At 37.6% G+C, this 17,277-nt stretch overlaps 1 protein-coding gene across 1 annotated transcript in view; it reads right to left on the reverse strand.

Moving 5' to 3' along the window:
- The window catches only part of HSD17B4 (hydroxysteroid 17-beta dehydrogenase 4), a 68,012-nt gene that overhangs the window by 45,548 nt on the left and 5,187 nt on the right, over positions 1-17,277 (reverse strand). The window contains exons 3-11 of the mRNA XM_055698561.1: positions 15,656-15,763; positions 15,070-15,129; positions 14,039-14,060; positions 13,878-13,924; positions 13,024-13,108; positions 9,969-10,156; positions 7,462-7,553; positions 6,823-6,847; positions 5,135-5,263 (exon numbers count right to left, since the gene is read on the reverse strand). Of these exons, the coding sequence (XP_055554536.1) occupies positions 5,135-5,263; positions 6,823-6,847; positions 7,462-7,553; positions 9,969-10,156; positions 13,024-13,108; positions 13,878-13,924; positions 14,039-14,060; positions 15,070-15,129; positions 15,656-15,763 (756 nt within the window). The remainder of the gene's footprint in view (positions 1-5,134; positions 5,264-6,822; positions 6,848-7,461; positions 7,554-9,968; positions 10,157-13,023; positions 13,109-13,877; positions 13,925-14,038; positions 14,061-15,069; positions 15,130-15,655; positions 15,764-17,277) is intronic.

Genomic DNA, 17,277 nt, shown 5'->3' on the forward strand with positions numbered 1-17,277 from the left:
CATGCAATAGAAATGTCTCAACTTATTGTTTCAGTTTTCACCACTCTTCTACATCCTGGCATAAGAAAATGGACTAGTATAGCATTAGATTTACAGTAATATTCTAGCAGTTGACCAGATACGAATCTTTCACATGAGGCAGGGTTACACCTTCAAAGAAAGAGTAGATTAGACTACTGCATGAAGAAGTACAAAGTTATAATCAAATACATTGTTACGAGCTAACAAAGCAATATGAGATTGCTGAAAAATAAAGATGAAGCATTACAAAATCACTAAGTGAGGTTCAGACACTAGTAAGAATGGTTTCAACAGTCTTTGTTTTGTACTCATTTTGAGTAGGGAAAGTAAAAAGAGAGGGGGAGGTAAGCACAGAGCACTACATGAATTTTCAGTCATGTAAACACGTAAGGATGCCTGAAATTAATGTTTCAGCAGTAGACTTAGCGTGACAATTTGAACTTTTTAATACATGACTCTACAAGCTGAGTAAGGTTCTCACAAGATCCAAGAAAGAGCTCAAAGGGTATAATTTTGGCAGAAACAAACCCAGCAGGAATACATTTCATTAATATAATTAGTTTTAATATTGGTTTGGGATATTTTTTAAGTTGTTACACTGTCAGTGAACTCTGAAATCTTAAATGTCCACTACCCCAGCATGGGCTGCTATTACAGAGCAGCTGATTAGCAGACAGCAGGGAAAGATTAACCCGAAAAGCAAAGGCTGAGAACAGTCATGACAAAGTCTGCCTCCTTCCAAAAGTATTCTTCTTAACTTTCCAGTTAGGGAACACTGCACGTGAACCATATCCCTTAACTATGGAGAAAACAGCACCAGTATTTTAACCCTTTTTAAACACATATGAAAGTTGAAATTGAAGCTGGAACAGCTTTCTTCTAATACACTTTTTTTCTTTATATACATATGAAGTGTACATACATACATACACACCTATGTGTTTAATATTAATTTCCTCTATACTAGAGATAAGCTTTCGAAATGTGCCAAAAGTCACCCACTGAGAATACTCAAGTTGTTTTCTGTACCTAGACAGCTTCTAAGATAATTTAAAATGGATGTGAATTTTGACACATTTTACAGATTACAGCAGATTACAGACCTCTAAAATACTAGATTTACCTGAAACTGTCTCATATCTTCACAACTTAGGAGGAAATCAAGACAGAGAGCTATTGCCTCATATAGGTGACAGACTTAATTAATTCTATTTTCCTAGATAACAAGTGAACATACTAACCCATGCAATTACATACTACAGAATACAATCTGCAAGACAGGGATGGTTGACTTCCACCTATGTCACAAGACAATCTGATTTCTCCCTTTGTGCAACAGGAAGAACTGGATGAGGACATGAGCAAATAGTGCACTGTGGAGGCAAGGGCTACCGTATCTCACTTTGTCTGAGAGGGAATACGGGGAGATAACAAGCTGATGTGCTGTGCAGTGTGCAACTGTGACATACTGCACATGCACATTCAGATGCTTCTGTATCACATTTAATTTGGTCTTTCTGGTTATGCACAGGCAGAGGAGCCCAGGACCTCTCAGTATCTCAAAACACTGAACCATGCTACCATGACAAATATGTCAGCTCACTAGATCCAGCTGCAAATCTGGGCCCGAGCAATTTTTTTCTAGTACTAGTCAAGCCAAGTCACATTATTCTGCAATTGTTACTGCCTAAGGGCATACAGGGAGCTGGTTACAATGACTTGCTGATGGTACACTGGAAGTTGATTCCAGGACCTAACCTTAAGGCTCTGATCATGCCCTGCACATCTTGAAAGATTTCTAGCTTGTTCTGAAGTGGTATAAAGTACACTGAAACTATTATTTCCGTTTAATCATTAGTAAGAAAATACCATCATTGTGCAAATTAAGAAAGAGCTCTAACGTGTAAGTCACTGCAGATTCACTACTGCCTCAGGGGCAGCAACATTTTCGTGTTAAGTAGATGGTTACCTTTCACTCCAGGTAAAAGGAATACAGAAGAATACTCGCCAGCAAAACTACATCTTCCACTTCAACTTCCTAAGGCCCAAATTGTCGCATAGCTTCTTCAAAAAAAGAAGTCTGTTCTCAGATTCTTCTGTTGTTGAAAATGGTATCATGTAGTGAATGTACAAGTAACCGTATTTTTTGATAGTTTAACAGGATTGTACCTGAAATTGTGTGAGCGTACAGAGGAACTGCCAGAACTTCTCCAAGTACGTTAAGGACTAAGCCTGTAAAGCTTATGGAATAACTACAAAGAACATTAAAAGACACTTAAGGTATTGAAAGGAAAGTGAAAAGGCAAGCACAGTCAGTTACACAGACTGTGTCACACAGCTTTTGAGGTAAGGGGAGGAGTTTGGACAGAAGACTGGACTGCACAATGAGCAGCTGCTTGTCTAGGAAGAGGTAGGGTAACTACCAAGAAAGACTGCTTTACCAAGCACATTATCATGACACCTGAGAAACTTCAGTGAGTTACAGAATTAGCATCAATTGCCAAATCAAGTGACAATTAACTATTTCCTATTAATTAAAATTGCACAAACCCTATAAAACCATATTCTGGTACGTAAGTATGAGTTTTTTAGCTTGATTTAGTTTCTGTGCCAAGAGAACAAGTAAAGTTTACAAACTGAAGAAGCGCTTCAAAAAAAGATCAAAAAAAGGCATAAAGAAAAATTTGGATCTTTTTACTTAAACTGGTTTTAAGAAAAATATTCAATATTTTCATTTCTTAAAAGGCCATCACTAAAATGTAAAGATGAGACAGTACTTCCATTTAGTCTTCAAGAGTTTCAGCATCTCCAGCAACCCTACCTTGGCTAAAATACAGAACCATGAACATGCTCTGGTTAAACATCAAATGAGTGCTTTGCTAGGCAGTCTCTAAATGCATGATCATGCAGATATCAGGCATTTATTTAAGAGAACAACCTCCCACTATGCTTGCAAAAAAGAGTTCTAAGCAAAATAATAAAAAAAAAGTACATGAATCCAAGTATTCAGTTATGTATGATTGTTACACACACAACAAAAATTACCTTTAAAAAAAACACCAAACTAACCAACAGATTACACTCCTACTTTTTTGTAGTCTAGAATGAATAAAGTCAAACTGATCTCATCAGTATGCCCAAATTATGAAACAAGATTAACAACTCTGATTATGAAATCTTCTACTATATTGCATGCAAATTCTTTATATAATTGGTATTTTTTTATAATTACACATAATGGTTAGTACATGATTCCTCTTCACAGCACCCAATTACTTTAATGATTTCTTCTGGGAGAGTTTTACCTTGCAGATATTTGGTATTGTATCTTTAAATTTTTAATGCAAGTACTCTAATTATTTCTCCTTATTTAACAGATTAATACCTTCAGGCAACAAAGTGGAGGGTTTGGCCGTAGAAAAAACTTCTAACATAGAGGTGAAAATTCTATTCAGCTATACTTCTTTAGAATTTTCCTCAACCCTTCTGCTGATTCTCACATGCAACAAACTAATGAAAGCATTTTCGTTTAGCCTGGCAGTCTCTCTGGATTGATGCAATTGAAAGAAAGATGCTGTATTTTCACCAAGTTCATACCAAAACAGAAGCTAAGGTAAGTACACTGCATGGGAGACTCATGTAGTATTTATAATTTCCTGACTGTAGAAACCTGCTATGTTGTATTGTAAGCACATTTACTTCTGAAATCCAAAATCTTGTCAATTTTTTTCTCCCAATAGCATCAAGAGGCAGATGTGGAATATCACATGCAATGCTGATGCAACTTTTAAAAGAAATTCCCATCTACAACTTCCCCCCCCCCCAACATTTTTCTGCTAGCAAGCCATAAAAATAACATTGTACATGCAACAGGCTGGAGAACAGATCAGAAGCTATAAAGCTGAAATTACGTTGTCACAAATACCATTCCATAGCAGGACAGAGAACGTTTATAAACAGACAGACATTTGGAAATAGGATAACTGCAAGCCAAGGATCAGTGAAAACAGTCAATAAGATGATATAGAACTGCTTTATGGCTGGTTACACTCCTCCACCAAGATCTGAGGGAAAGGACGTAAGAGTGTCCTGCTCTGGTTTTAGTTTTGGGATCTAAATACATATGCCTAAGGTTTTAATGAAATGGCCTAATGGATTTAAGCACCAACAGCTTAAACATATCTACTGTGTGAGTACCTTTGAAATTCAACTGGGATTGTACATAAGGATGCCTCTCTCCCTCCTCACCCAAATACTTCAATGCTGGCATTTCCTAATTTGGCAAATACTCAATCTCTGACCTAAAAAACAACTTGCTTTGATCTAAATAACCACATGCATAACAAAAAAACAATTATCAGTGATACTAACTCACACAAACTAATGGAAACATCTTCAGAAATCTTGGAAAGAAGTCAGGAAAATTAGTCTCTATGGTTCACTAAGGAATTATGACAACTATTAATCTAAATAAAGAGAGACGTAAAAAAACAAAGAGAAAGTTTGGAAGATGGAAGAGAAGCAAGTACAGTAGCAGAAAAGATCAGAGTAATTTTGGAAAGGGGCCAGGGGGGTGGGGCGGGGGAGGAGGAATAAAGAAAGTACACAAAGCATTGGAACAGACAGTCATCTTGGTCACCAGCCAAGGAGGTGATGTTACTCAGGAACACAAGGCATCAAGGAAGAACTTTGCTGTGCTATACCAAATGACTTAACCAGAGAGCTTTTTGGTATGGAAATGTCTACAAAAAACAAGATTAGATGACCTAAAGGAAAATACAATCTATTACAATAGTACTACCCGTCTGTAGGCGCAATCAAATAAAACACTACCATTAATCTGGCTGCAATACATAAAATAATAGTGATGTTGCTTCCCTAAAAACTCTTATGAAAGATAAAACTGTCTTAATTCTACATGTTAGAACACAAAAGGTTCCTTAAAAAGATCTGACTGTATTGAAACAGTATATGATTAATATCACTCGTTTACAAAAGAATTCACTGGTTCCATAGACTTTTGAAGTAAAGTTTCAGCAAATGTCTGACAAGAAAGCATTCTCTTCTAATCTTTACTGGCCCAAACTATCCACATTATCAAAGTCTCCTTTACCTTGGATACTTCTGGGTTTGCTGGCGTTATCAAAGTCACAGACCTTCTCCCACTTATCTCTCACAGCTTCAGGTGTCATTGGCTGATTCTTTCCTCTGACAATAGCACCCAAGGATCGCTCCCAGCGTACTAATGGGAAACATGAGCCAGAGTTAAAGTAACAAAGAAAAAACCTTTTAGTTTCTTTATATGACTTTCATCTAGGCCACTACTTTCAAGACAGTGCAAGAAAGGAAAGGTTTTAAGTACTTCAGTTTAACTCACTGGTATAACTTCAGGTGGGACTAAAAGGGCTCACTGCTTTTAACTAACATTTAGAAAAGGAACAGCACTGGGTTTACATTTCACTAAAGCCATAAGAGACTAATTCCCCTCTGAAAATATTCCAACAGTTTTAGGATTCTTTCTAGTGAAAAACTTTAGCTAGTATCTGTCTACAAACATCCTTTTCTGACCTGATTTTGGCTACTAATGCTTAGGAATCTTCTGAAAGCCTACGAAAACTATAGGGAAAATGTGAAAACCACTTTTTTATCTATGAAAGAATGTTAATACCAGTAGCCAAAATCACCAAATGGCCCCTGAAGTTGTATTTCAATACTGTAACTTCAGAGAAACGCGTAAGGCTAATGTGAAATCAGTTCTGGGAGGATACAAACTTCTTGTATTGCATCTAATCTTTGTTATATTGGGTTTGCTCTTCATTAGCAAGAGACAATGAATAAGGTCATACTGGTACTTCAAAGACTTGAACAGTCATCATTATAAATGATGAAAAATGGTATTTTCTTTTGGCCAAAGACGAGAAGCCACAAATTTTCAGCTGTACTAAAAAATCAACATTTTGTGAAGGGCAGCAAGACATTTTATGCCGCTGCCCCAATTTGTTTCATCTGTCTAATACGCTACCTGGGGAAAGCTATTCCAGTGCCACCAGAATATTCACAGTTAGTTAGAAATGTACAAAATCTTTATCAACTGGTGGAAAAAAAATGTTCTGGAAAAAGAGGGAACACTTCTTGAATTAATGACCCTACTTCCAACCCACTGGTGATATTCACATAGGCTGAAAAGTCCTTGAACAGTTCAGGAAAATAACACCAGTATTAATTTCAACATATTCAGGAGAAAAGGTTAAGACATTTCACACAATGGATTAAGTTTTCCATCTCGCAAGCCCTCAGTGTTGCCTGCAAGTTTTCTTCATGTTCATATTTAAGCTAGTTACTGGAGTCACTCCAAGAAAATACTTAGCTAGCATAGCTTCTGGTTATTAAGAAGGCGAATTGTCTCAACATGCTAATGCCTATCACTGCTATTTTATAGAAGTACAAATAAAGGTGGAAAGTAACTAAAAAGTAGACTGTTTACCAGCATGTGCTACTTTCATACTACAATGAATTAAAGTTATCCAAAAAAGGCAGCAATGCATACTTAGTGCCAAAAATGGAGATTATTCTTGACTTCAATTATACCCTCAGGACCCAAGAGGTAAAGTTATTTGAGCATATATTCAATTACTATTAGCTCAAAAGCAAAACAAAGCACATACCTAAGTTACCAGCTCCCCCACGCATAGTGAAATTTGTGACTTTCACTTCAAATAAGGAGTCTCCTCAGAACCCTAGGCTTTTGCTGACCTTCTCTCCCTAAATAAAAATATCAATCCTGCAACACAAAGTACTTACATTTTCCAATCCATCCAGCTCCCACCTGCCAAGGAAAAAAAGAAAACACCAACATTGGCTTACCATATCACAAAGCAAACTTCTGGTAATGTAGGGACCCAAAAATATACTTCAGAACAAACCGAAGATTGTAACAAAATCTCTGAACTACTGCTGGTTGTATTTAGCAGTTTAGTTAAGCACTGGAACATGGGCAACATAAAACGCCAACAAGATAACAGCTTCCATCCAATATGAGCTATCAGTTTGATGACAATACTTGTAATGTACTCCATAACCAAGTAATTCATCGTTCCTGAAAGTTGCTTTCTGCGTTTGAATGATTTACAAAACAAAAACTTCTGAAGTAGTGGCTTTGGTACCTTTTCAAACTTAGAAATGTACAATAAGAATTGTAACAATCAAATCAGTAGTATTTTGAGCACACACCAGAATCTGACAAGGTTGTTACTGCCTGATGTACCTGCCATATACAGGGTCAACATTTCTTTTGCCTATGCCGAATATGTAGTACCTCACATGATAATTCAGTTTCAGCAAAGAGGTTTAAGGCTGGACAGGCTAAAGCAAATTATTGATTTCAGGGAACAGCGTAAAGGGAGGGAAAAAGGAGAAAGAAAGAGAAAATAAAACAATTACCTCAAACAGACTGCCATTCTCCAAACAGCTCTCATGGCAAAGCCAAACAACTAAGGGAGCAACATACTCTGGTTTGAAGGCATCGACCAGATCTAGAACAAATTGAAGAAGGGAATCACAAAATAGAAGTACTGTGTGATCTCACCGAATTATTCTTACTCAAACACCTTCTGATGAAAAGCGGAGCCAGGAAGAACTTAACCAACAGCATTCTGCCATGAAAAGAAAGGGCAAATTAAACATTTGAAGTTTCATTAAATACGAACAGCTTGTGAGATGTGTGTATGCCTCCAAACCTAATGACCGGTTCTCACCAGACACATGAAAGACCATCTTATCTATTGGGAACACTATCATGTGCAGACTGCAAAGCCAGGTACCTTCCTAAATTTCCATCCAACAAGCAGCCTGAAACAAGGACAAGCCAGCTAGACATAATCCTGATGAAGATGTACCTGAGCAATTTCCCTTTTAATCTGCTAGTCAGTTATAAAGAAAAGATAGTACAAAAAGAATTGCAGCAGCTGAATATTTGAGAAACTTCCCATTTGGAAACATTGATATTTCCAAATGAGATACTGGGAATTATCAGTCCTGCTAAATTTATATATCAATTGTATTTTGACATTTTCATTGTTATCTGGCACAAGAGAAAACTATCTGAAAATGGAGATATTGTCATGGAGCAGAGCATGCTTGTCCAGGCAGCTCTTACCACATATTCTATCCCCTGTCTGAAAAGAAAAAACAACTTTGTTTAGTTTTCTTTTTCAGCTTTTAGAATATTATTCTTTCAAAAGCAATAGATACATAGCTGTTCCTCAGCTAAAGGTCAGCAAGCATTTTCAGACACACCTTGACAGATGAAGAGCTAGCAAAGTTGAGCATTACAGGTACTTCTTGAATAGCGAAGCTGAAGTAACAGAAGTTCCTTTCTAGAAGTTCCCCAAAGGTAAAAGGAAATTGAACTCCCATTTAATATGGCATCTTCTAAGTGCCTAACAAAAGCCTTAGGCTTTTCTAAAGTATTCCACTTCCTGCCACACACCACTTAGTCTCAAAAATTAGCGCTAGACTGCTATCACTTATGCTATTAATCCACTGCTGAATTAAGAAATACATGGCAGAATTTAAAAAAAAGATACACAAAAGATGCAAACTACATATAGAGTTCTAGCAAGAACATCAGTAAGTGGGCCAAGCTGAACATACGAAACTCTGGCAGTGCTAAAGCACAGGTGTGTGCAGACACCTAAAGATAAACAGGAAAGTACTGATAATTTGATACAAGATATGAAAATGTTTTTGAAGTTCTGGTGTCCAAACCTTTTAAGAGTATTTGAAAAAACTGGACAGGGAGGGAAGGAGAAAGGTAAAAAATAAATGATCAGAGCTGTAACTCTCTTATAGGGAGACCAAAGGATCTCACTCGCCTTAAAATGACAAGAAAGAAAACTAGCAGGTGGTTTTATCACTGTACAGAAATATCTTCAGGAACTTCCAGCTACTAAACTCCACTTTATGCTTCAGGAACTCATGGCTGGAAGTTTAATGTATTTGAGTCTTCTGTTGGTATGTTCAATTAAATCCCTGGAACCTACAACCCAAAGAGGTGCTAGATTTCCTGATCACTTGGATTATTTAGACCAAAGCCAGGACGCTATACACAGAACATATTTAGAAAAACAAAATTATGCATTCAACCTATGCATAACTGTATAAAATATATTACTCTTCAATATTTTGTGTATCAGTCTGATTAACATAATGACTCCCCTGGCTTTGAAAACTGCCTATCACTATGGAAAAGAAGGGCAGGAGGGAAATGAAATCGGCTGATTGTAGAAGACTTTCAGAGGGCAAATAGAACAGGCTTCCTTTTGCAAATTCTTTTTGTTTCTTCTGGTCATTTGCCAAAGTAGTCACTCTATCCTAAATTTACACTTTACACACAGCTTTCTCCTACAACGTTCTTTATACTGACTTTCCAATGCAGTGCACTGTTAAAAACCTGTTCAAGCATTCAAAGATTAGTAATTGTGCAATAAAGAAAATGATAATGTATTAGGCAACTCAGTTCATTATTATCTCCCACTGATCATGAAATGAAGAAGTACATACATGACATGTTGTGCAAAAAATGGTATTTTGCAATTCGACAATATTACAAGTGCAGACACTTTATGCACATACTTGATACCACATCTCATGAAACAAATAAGCCTTTCCACTGCGTAGATGGATCTTAGAAAAGACAGTAATTAAAGAGCTTTGCTACATGAAACTGTTTTTGTGAATTACAAAAATTGCTCTTAACTTGTGGCAGAAATTCAGAATTCTTTACAACAGAAAAAGTAAGTTGACAGGTCAGAGACAAAAAGACAGTAGAAATAATGAATTAGCAGTGTATGAAATGTAAAGGATTTGCATCTTCTAAGAGATGAGAAAGTTAGCTGTGCTTCAATTCACTGAAAAATGTCAGTACACATAGAACTTAAATGTTTCACCTTGTGGCATGACAGTCTGGGTCAGTCTGGATCCAGCAGTAGGAGCAATTGTGTTGCAGTGGATGTTATACTTCCGACCTTCAATTGCAATTGTGTTTGCAAGACCCAAAAGGCCAAGTTTTGCAGCACTGTAGTTTGCCTGACCAAAGTTTCCATATATTCCAGCAGCTGAAGAAGTCATAATTATTCTTAAGACAGGGGAGAAGAGAGAAAAAAAATTCAATTATTTCTTCAAGTTGTTTAATTCTACACAAAACGTTTTCCACCTTTCACATCACAGTCTCTGTATTCCACAAAACAAAAGCCTGCAAGTAAGAAAACGTTGTCTGTTGTTTTCACTAAAAAAGATGGGGTTTTTATATTTAATTGATAGCAAACATCTCACAAATCCTGAAGCGTTGTCATGGTAGCAGAAAACTAACAAAGTCATGAGTCTTTTTGAGTCATACTACAAAACTAAAATAGACATTTTATGACAACACGGTATGGCATAGAGAAAAGTATTTTAGTTTCATGTTCTAACTGCACTTCAAGGGGCATTATTCTTATAAATAACAAATAGCTTCAGCAGTCAGAAGAAAATTATTTTATTGAAAATCACTTCACCTTAATATCTGCCTGGTAATATGTAAAGATGCATTCTTACAGAATTCACATTCAAAGAATCCTAATGTGCGTTAAACACACGAAGGAAGAAGACAGCGAAGTCTTCCCCTTTGCTGTCCCCTAATATTATTGCTGTGGAGATGACTGAACTGCTCTCAAGAAAGCTCTAAAACCACTGCAGTGCATAGCTGGTTTGAGGCAAGAGAACACTGTGCAGCATGTCTTCTCATAAATTGGAATTCAGAGAGAAGGGTCTACACCTTCACTTTTAAAGCCTTATCAGAATCTGTTCCAATCTACTGTAAACACACTGCGTAGCTGGGATCAAAATCTGTATCATTTTTATTTATTCACCTCAATTTGACTCCTTGTTGCCACCTTCTTCATCCTAATATGAGTAGACAGCCAACCACTAGAACACCCCCTCATCATCACTGGTTAGTTAGCCTCCCCTTGCCTATTTGACAACCCTCCTCATTCTCCTCCCCACCATGGGAGCCCTAGAAAACAAAATGCTCAACTACTAAAAATACGCTAATAGTTTATGAAAACATCGGTCTTATAAACCAAAGAATGAAGACGGCACCTCTTCTTAGAGCTTTCTTCTTCCTTTACCCACCCCCACCAGCCAAGCTGGCATTTCTGCACCACATTACCTCCTAACCCTAATCCAAAACACCCCACACCCACAAAAAAGACACATTAAACCCAGATTCCCCTACCTGCCCCCATCCCCTGATGTATAATATTGCATTCACCTACTTACCCCATTACATCACAACTCACTTAAGCAACACATCTGATGCATGCCTAAGTCCATTCCTGTGCAATCAGGCATGTCCTCTCTCATGTGCTCCACTTTCAAGGCATAATCAAGCAATGGCACACCTAATACCTCCACTCCCCTGACCTAAAACCTATAACCATGATAAGTTATACACTACTGACTCTGCTGGATATGACAGTGCTCCAAACCATATTCTGATCATAATACCTCTATTCCTTCCCACCAGGCCGAGTTTGGGTATCAGGTTATCTATTAATTGTCCTTCTCACATGAAATCCACATCTGCCATGGCATATAAGGCTCTACATGTCTAACTTCAGGATCATTCTTTTCCTCTACACCCTTAGCACAACTTGCTCTTTTGCACCTCTGGTTCCTCTGCCAGGGCCATACCTTAACTATTCCCTAAACCTTGTCTTTCAATGAGTCATGTGGTAGGTGATTTATCAACTCTTCAGTCCATGATTGTGACATTTCCTAGTTTTAGCATTTTTGGTTCCCTTTTGGGTGGGGGCAGCTTCAGGCAGCCCCTCCAGTGCACCGTGTAAATACAATCTATGAACTGAGCATACAATGGCTGGCGGCCTGATTTTGGTCCTCAGGAACTACTGAACAAGACAGCTGAAGTATATGAGGAATCATCTTGACACTGATGCACTTCGGTTTCCATTTATTTATGGTGTGTCCACTTCGTTCATGTTGCTATTTGATGAATGCTTGTAGGACATAATACTGACAATAACACAATGGTTTAATCTAGATAGAGATATGTGTTACAAGTACTGGTTCAATATGATCATGATAAAGAAAGCTACAAAAGCTGTATAAAGCAGGCATTTTGTAGATGGCACATGTCTATACATAAAACTGCAGAAGCACCCACTGGCACTGTTATCTGAGCAAATACAGAAAAGGAACCAAGGGACGTGTTTTCCTAAATGGATGCAACTCTTAGACTTTAGCCGTAAATTCTGCCTACTGATCTCCTCCTCTACCCCTACAGTTCAGTTACGTGGATGAGAACGTCAGTCAGTTTGGTCACAGAATGACAAAGAAGATCATACAGCTTTCAACATCTGGGTATAGCTATTAAGATTAATTTCATCATGGCAGTGTTTCGGTAAGGAAAAACAACAGAAGTGAAAAAACTTAAAAGGTCTGAACTCACTGCACTCTGTCAGTTTACAGTAACACAAACAAAAACAGCCTAGAAACATTTCCACAGCTTCTAAGACAAGTACCTTTGTCCAAAGGGGAAAAAAAAATAAATCCAAACCCAACCCCAAACAAAAAAGCCAAGATCCACAAGCAGAACTGCATGTACCTGTCATTTGAATAGTAACGAGGAGGAGAAGAATCCCTCAGGTTTGCAGTAACATACAAGTAACAAACATTTCTAACCAGTCCTCATGAAAAGATATGGTAAGTTCCCTAAAGACAGCTCCTGTCTGCAGCATTTGCATCTACATGGAAAAAATCTTTTCAACATTTGGCTGGAGAGGCACATAAGGGGGCAGAACTCAGAAGGGTTTAAACATTTGGACTGATTTTATTTCATCTCAGTAGTAGTGAAAGAAAAGGATGCAAAACTTCTCCCTCACTGTCAAGACATGCTTCAAACTGTTAGACCCTACTGAAAAATGAAAAAAGACAAACTTTTACCTGCCAAATTTCTGATTTTTCATATGATTCCATGCAGCTCGGGTGACCAGGAATGATCCCCGCAAATGAATTCTATGAATTATATCTAGGAAAAAAGTAATGTTGGTTTAGTAATTTCAGGACTTTGTCTCTCAACCTGAAATACACCACTTTTTTTTCCACGTGACAAAAACGGCACTCTCTTCACACTAAACTATTACTAAAAAAGTAGAGGGCTTTTTTATTATTATTATTTTCTTATAGATCATTTTGAAGTGCTTGCCTGAACATACATTGATTATCTCTCCTGCCTCGTGGTTGGGGCTCTCCTGTACAGAACTGACAAGCACTCAAAATTCCTGTACTTAAGCACAGCCAAATAAAGACTACAGAAGCTAGTCCATCTTTGCAAAAGTCTGCTCAACTGGCTTATCATCACCTACCATCTCACTGAAGGCTCCCTCAGTTCTTCTGTCCCTTGGCACACCAGCTTTCCTTCCCTCTGTTGTTAGTTCTGGGTCTTTTAAGCCTGTTTAGTATTCAGCCAGTCAGTGCTGGTGTTAGGAATACGTTGTCCTCACAAAAACTATTCTGTGTGCTTCACATGGCTCTTTTTTGTATTCCACTCAGCAACAAGGAGCGGCAGCTAGAGCCTTTCTTCCCCATTGTAACTACATATGCCTACCATGATTGCAGCACAGATCTGGTTTGCAAGCTGAACACAAGCATGTTATCACTAAGCTTTCAGGGCAAAGGATAATTCTCTAATCTGGCACAGACAGCCTTCCCCACCTTCTCTTCTTCCTTGTACCAATGGGAAGGATGTACTTTTCATCTCTCCCGCAGAAAGTACATTTTTGAGTTTGTCAACTTACCCCAATCTTCATTACTTATCCGAACAAATGAACGGTCTCTTAGGATCCTAAAAAGCATAATCAAAAAAACAAAACAGAATAAACAAGCAAAAGATGGACAGCTGTTTACAGCAAAGTGACAGCCCACAATCAAACATGAAAAAATCATCAGGTTTACTCACCCAGCATTGTTTATAACAATATCTGCAAAAAAAAATAAGATTGCACTAATAAAGTACAAGCTTGTTTCTATTCTTCTCCCACTTCTAAAAATATATATATAGACAAGAACACTGTACACATATATCTTGTTATTATTCTATAGCTCCTTGACCCAAATGGTGGAACTCTACCATTGGACAATAATTACAAGACAAACTACTTCAGTAGAGGCAAGTCTCAGCTTGCTAACAGAACAAAGCCTGACAGGGAAGTATAGCTGAGAAGACCTGGCCACCTAGAACACAATACCTGCAAGATGCAGCCACCCTGCACAGTTCTGCAGCTTGCTTTGAATTCCAGAGTGCTCCTAACTACACAGTTTGCGCCACCATCTTTGTTGCAGTACACCCAAATGATAACTGGAAGAACCACAGAGTCACAGAGCCGCTAAAGCGGCCATAACAATTTTTTGTCAAATATTTAATTTGGTTCCTGTTGGCTTTGATCATGTGTACTTTCAGCCATTTAACCCTGAGTTAAAAATCACATAAACTTCACAATTAAACAGTGGTGAACATATAGTAAAGAGGAATATTCCCTGTTAGATAAAATAGCTCAAGCTTTTTTTTTATTTGTGTTAAATCATTTTGATCTTCACATAGACAAAAGAGCTTCCAAAACACGACAGAGAATCTTCTGACTCTTCAGCAACATTATTTATCCTAATTTTATGCAGCTCATTATAATACTTGATTACTTGTGCTTTAGGACAGAAATTGTTAATCATTACTGAACTATCAGAATTCTGAAGGGCACGAAAAGAAGAATCACATATTAAGCTTTAAACTTCCACTAAAAAATTCCAAAAAAAACAGAGAAGTTGCCCCTTCCAATTTAAAGTGGAATGTCCCTGATTTAGGTTTCATTGACTAAAGGCATCAAGGGTTACAGTTCTACTATGGTCACACTGTCTTCATACACTTGTCAATTACATTGTTTATAATGGCTCTGCATTTGCAAACAAGTTCCAACAAGAATTAAGTAACTGTACCTATCCTCCCAAAAGCTTCAAGTGCTGTCTTCACAAGCTTTTCACCATCTTCCACCGAATCTGTAGGAAAAAAGTGTGAATTTTCAAGTAAAATTAACTGGATACACTGCAGTTCCAGGGTATTAACAACTAATTCCATGGAGCTAAGAAAAATAAATTGTGTACAACCCCAATATAAAAGAAATTCAAATGCAGCCATTATTTGCATGTGGCCTAAAGCAAATCCCACACAGTAAGTCTAAATGGCATAATGTTTGCCATTGCAAGAAAGACAAGAAGCAAACCAAGTAAGAATCATCCATTCCCATTTTGCCTCTAACAACTGCAGACAGACAGTTCCTTAGTATTTCAATGTTTAGAAACTATATGAAAAGGTAACTACTAGATGAGTTTAAATTAAAAAAGCAATTTATGCACTTGCTTTTAGCATCTCTGTCTCCCTACTCCACATTACATTACACCTATTTAATTTACATGACATTGGCAAGCTGGCAGTAGTCCTTTATTAAGCAGTGTCAACTCTTCATTCAGCAGGTCCACTATTCCTACAGATAAAGCATTGCACTAGTCTGGAAAAATAACATACCATAATTGGGTACTGCTTTTCCTCCTTTTGCTCTGATTTCGTCAACAACCTTGTCAGCCGCTGAGATGCTCTTGCCATATCCCTTGAAATCACTTCCAAGATCATTCACTGTGCATCACAAAGAAAGGAATTTTTTTCTTGTTAACACTCAGACTTCATGGTCTTTCCTTATCTTATTATCACAGTGAAGGTCATAAGGACTACTAATAAAACCCAATACGTCTGGATCCTACTGAGAATCTCCCATGATTTAAGAACAGTAAGTCATACTATTATTTTTTCTAAAAAAAGTAGTACGATACAGTATCTCTTTTTAAAATAACAAGGGAAACAACATTGGTTTTTTTCCCCCTCTCTCCAAGATACATTCAACTTGCTTGCCTTGCCCAGCACACCCCTCCAATTGTGTTACTGTAGTTCAGCGATTAAGATCAGGACTACATACCAATCACAGGTGATTAATTCTGGTCTCCTGTCAAACTGTTTTAGCTACTGCATGAACCGTAAACAAGACTGAGAAGACTTTGTTCCTGTTTAATAGAGTAGCTGAAATGTTACTAGTAAAATTCCCTATAGAACAGATCAAGGAACCTGAACAAAGGGAAAAGAGCTTCAGATCCTGCTCCAGTGGGATAAGAGGTCCCTCTGACGTAGATGGCTGCTTTGCTCCCAGGCTGCTCTCCATACTGGGGCAGGCATCATTAGTGGTAGCTGCATTGTATCATCACCACAGTCTGCTGCATTGTGGTATTTGCATGTCCCACAGTTTCATGGAATTCATCACAGGAACAAAAACACCGCAAAAAAATCCATACACACATTATATTTTGACAAAAGATGTAAAAAAATGGTAAGAAGTATGTTTAAATGGGTGCCAAATGAAACTGTAAGAAAACCAGAACTGACTGACCATTTACCAGCAACACTGGTATTTTGCTATGAAGTCTTTTGCTGCGGTAAACTCCAGCTTTGTGCCCTCCAACTTTTTGAAGCCCTCAAGAAGCCAGCCATAGTGAAATCCACAAAATAAGCAAGATATTCTTGCTGGTCTTGATGACAAACAGCAACTGCAAGTCTGCTGTATCAAAGGAATAAACCAATATTGTGCCCTTTTTCTTTCTTTTTTTTTTGTTTTTTTAAAAAGGGAATTAAAAAAAGAAAACTCTCCATGTGAAAGGGAACATAACTTCATTGCTTGCAGGACACATGACACAATCATTCTCCATTACGCAGACCAAGAAAATCTCATCTGGACTCCTGTATTCAATTTTTGTGTGCAGCACTTCAAAAGAAATGCAAGAAGACTGCAGAAAATCCATATGAGTAAATGAAAATGCCAAAGCCCAGAAGTGGACCATGTAAAGAATACGGGGGGAAAAAACCCACATAAACAACAAACCAAACCAAAGAACCACCTAGTCTGAAGTAGGAAGAATTAAGACAGAACACGACGATATGCTCAAGTACATTAACAGATTGATGCAAAAGGAAGAGACAAAAATCTCCACACTAATAGATCATTATCTGACAGTTTCAACATGCCGCTAGCACAATTCAGGTGAAATATTAAGGAAAATTTCCAAGTTTAGTTAAGCATTAGAATGGGCAACATGGGCAGACCG

Source organism: Falco cherrug, chromosome Z, assembly GCF_023634085.1.
Source record: "Falco cherrug isolate bFalChe1 chromosome Z, bFalChe1.pri, whole genome shotgun sequence".
In the NCBI taxonomy this organism is placed as follows: Eukaryota; Metazoa; Chordata; class Aves; order Falconiformes; family Falconidae; genus Falco; species Falco cherrug.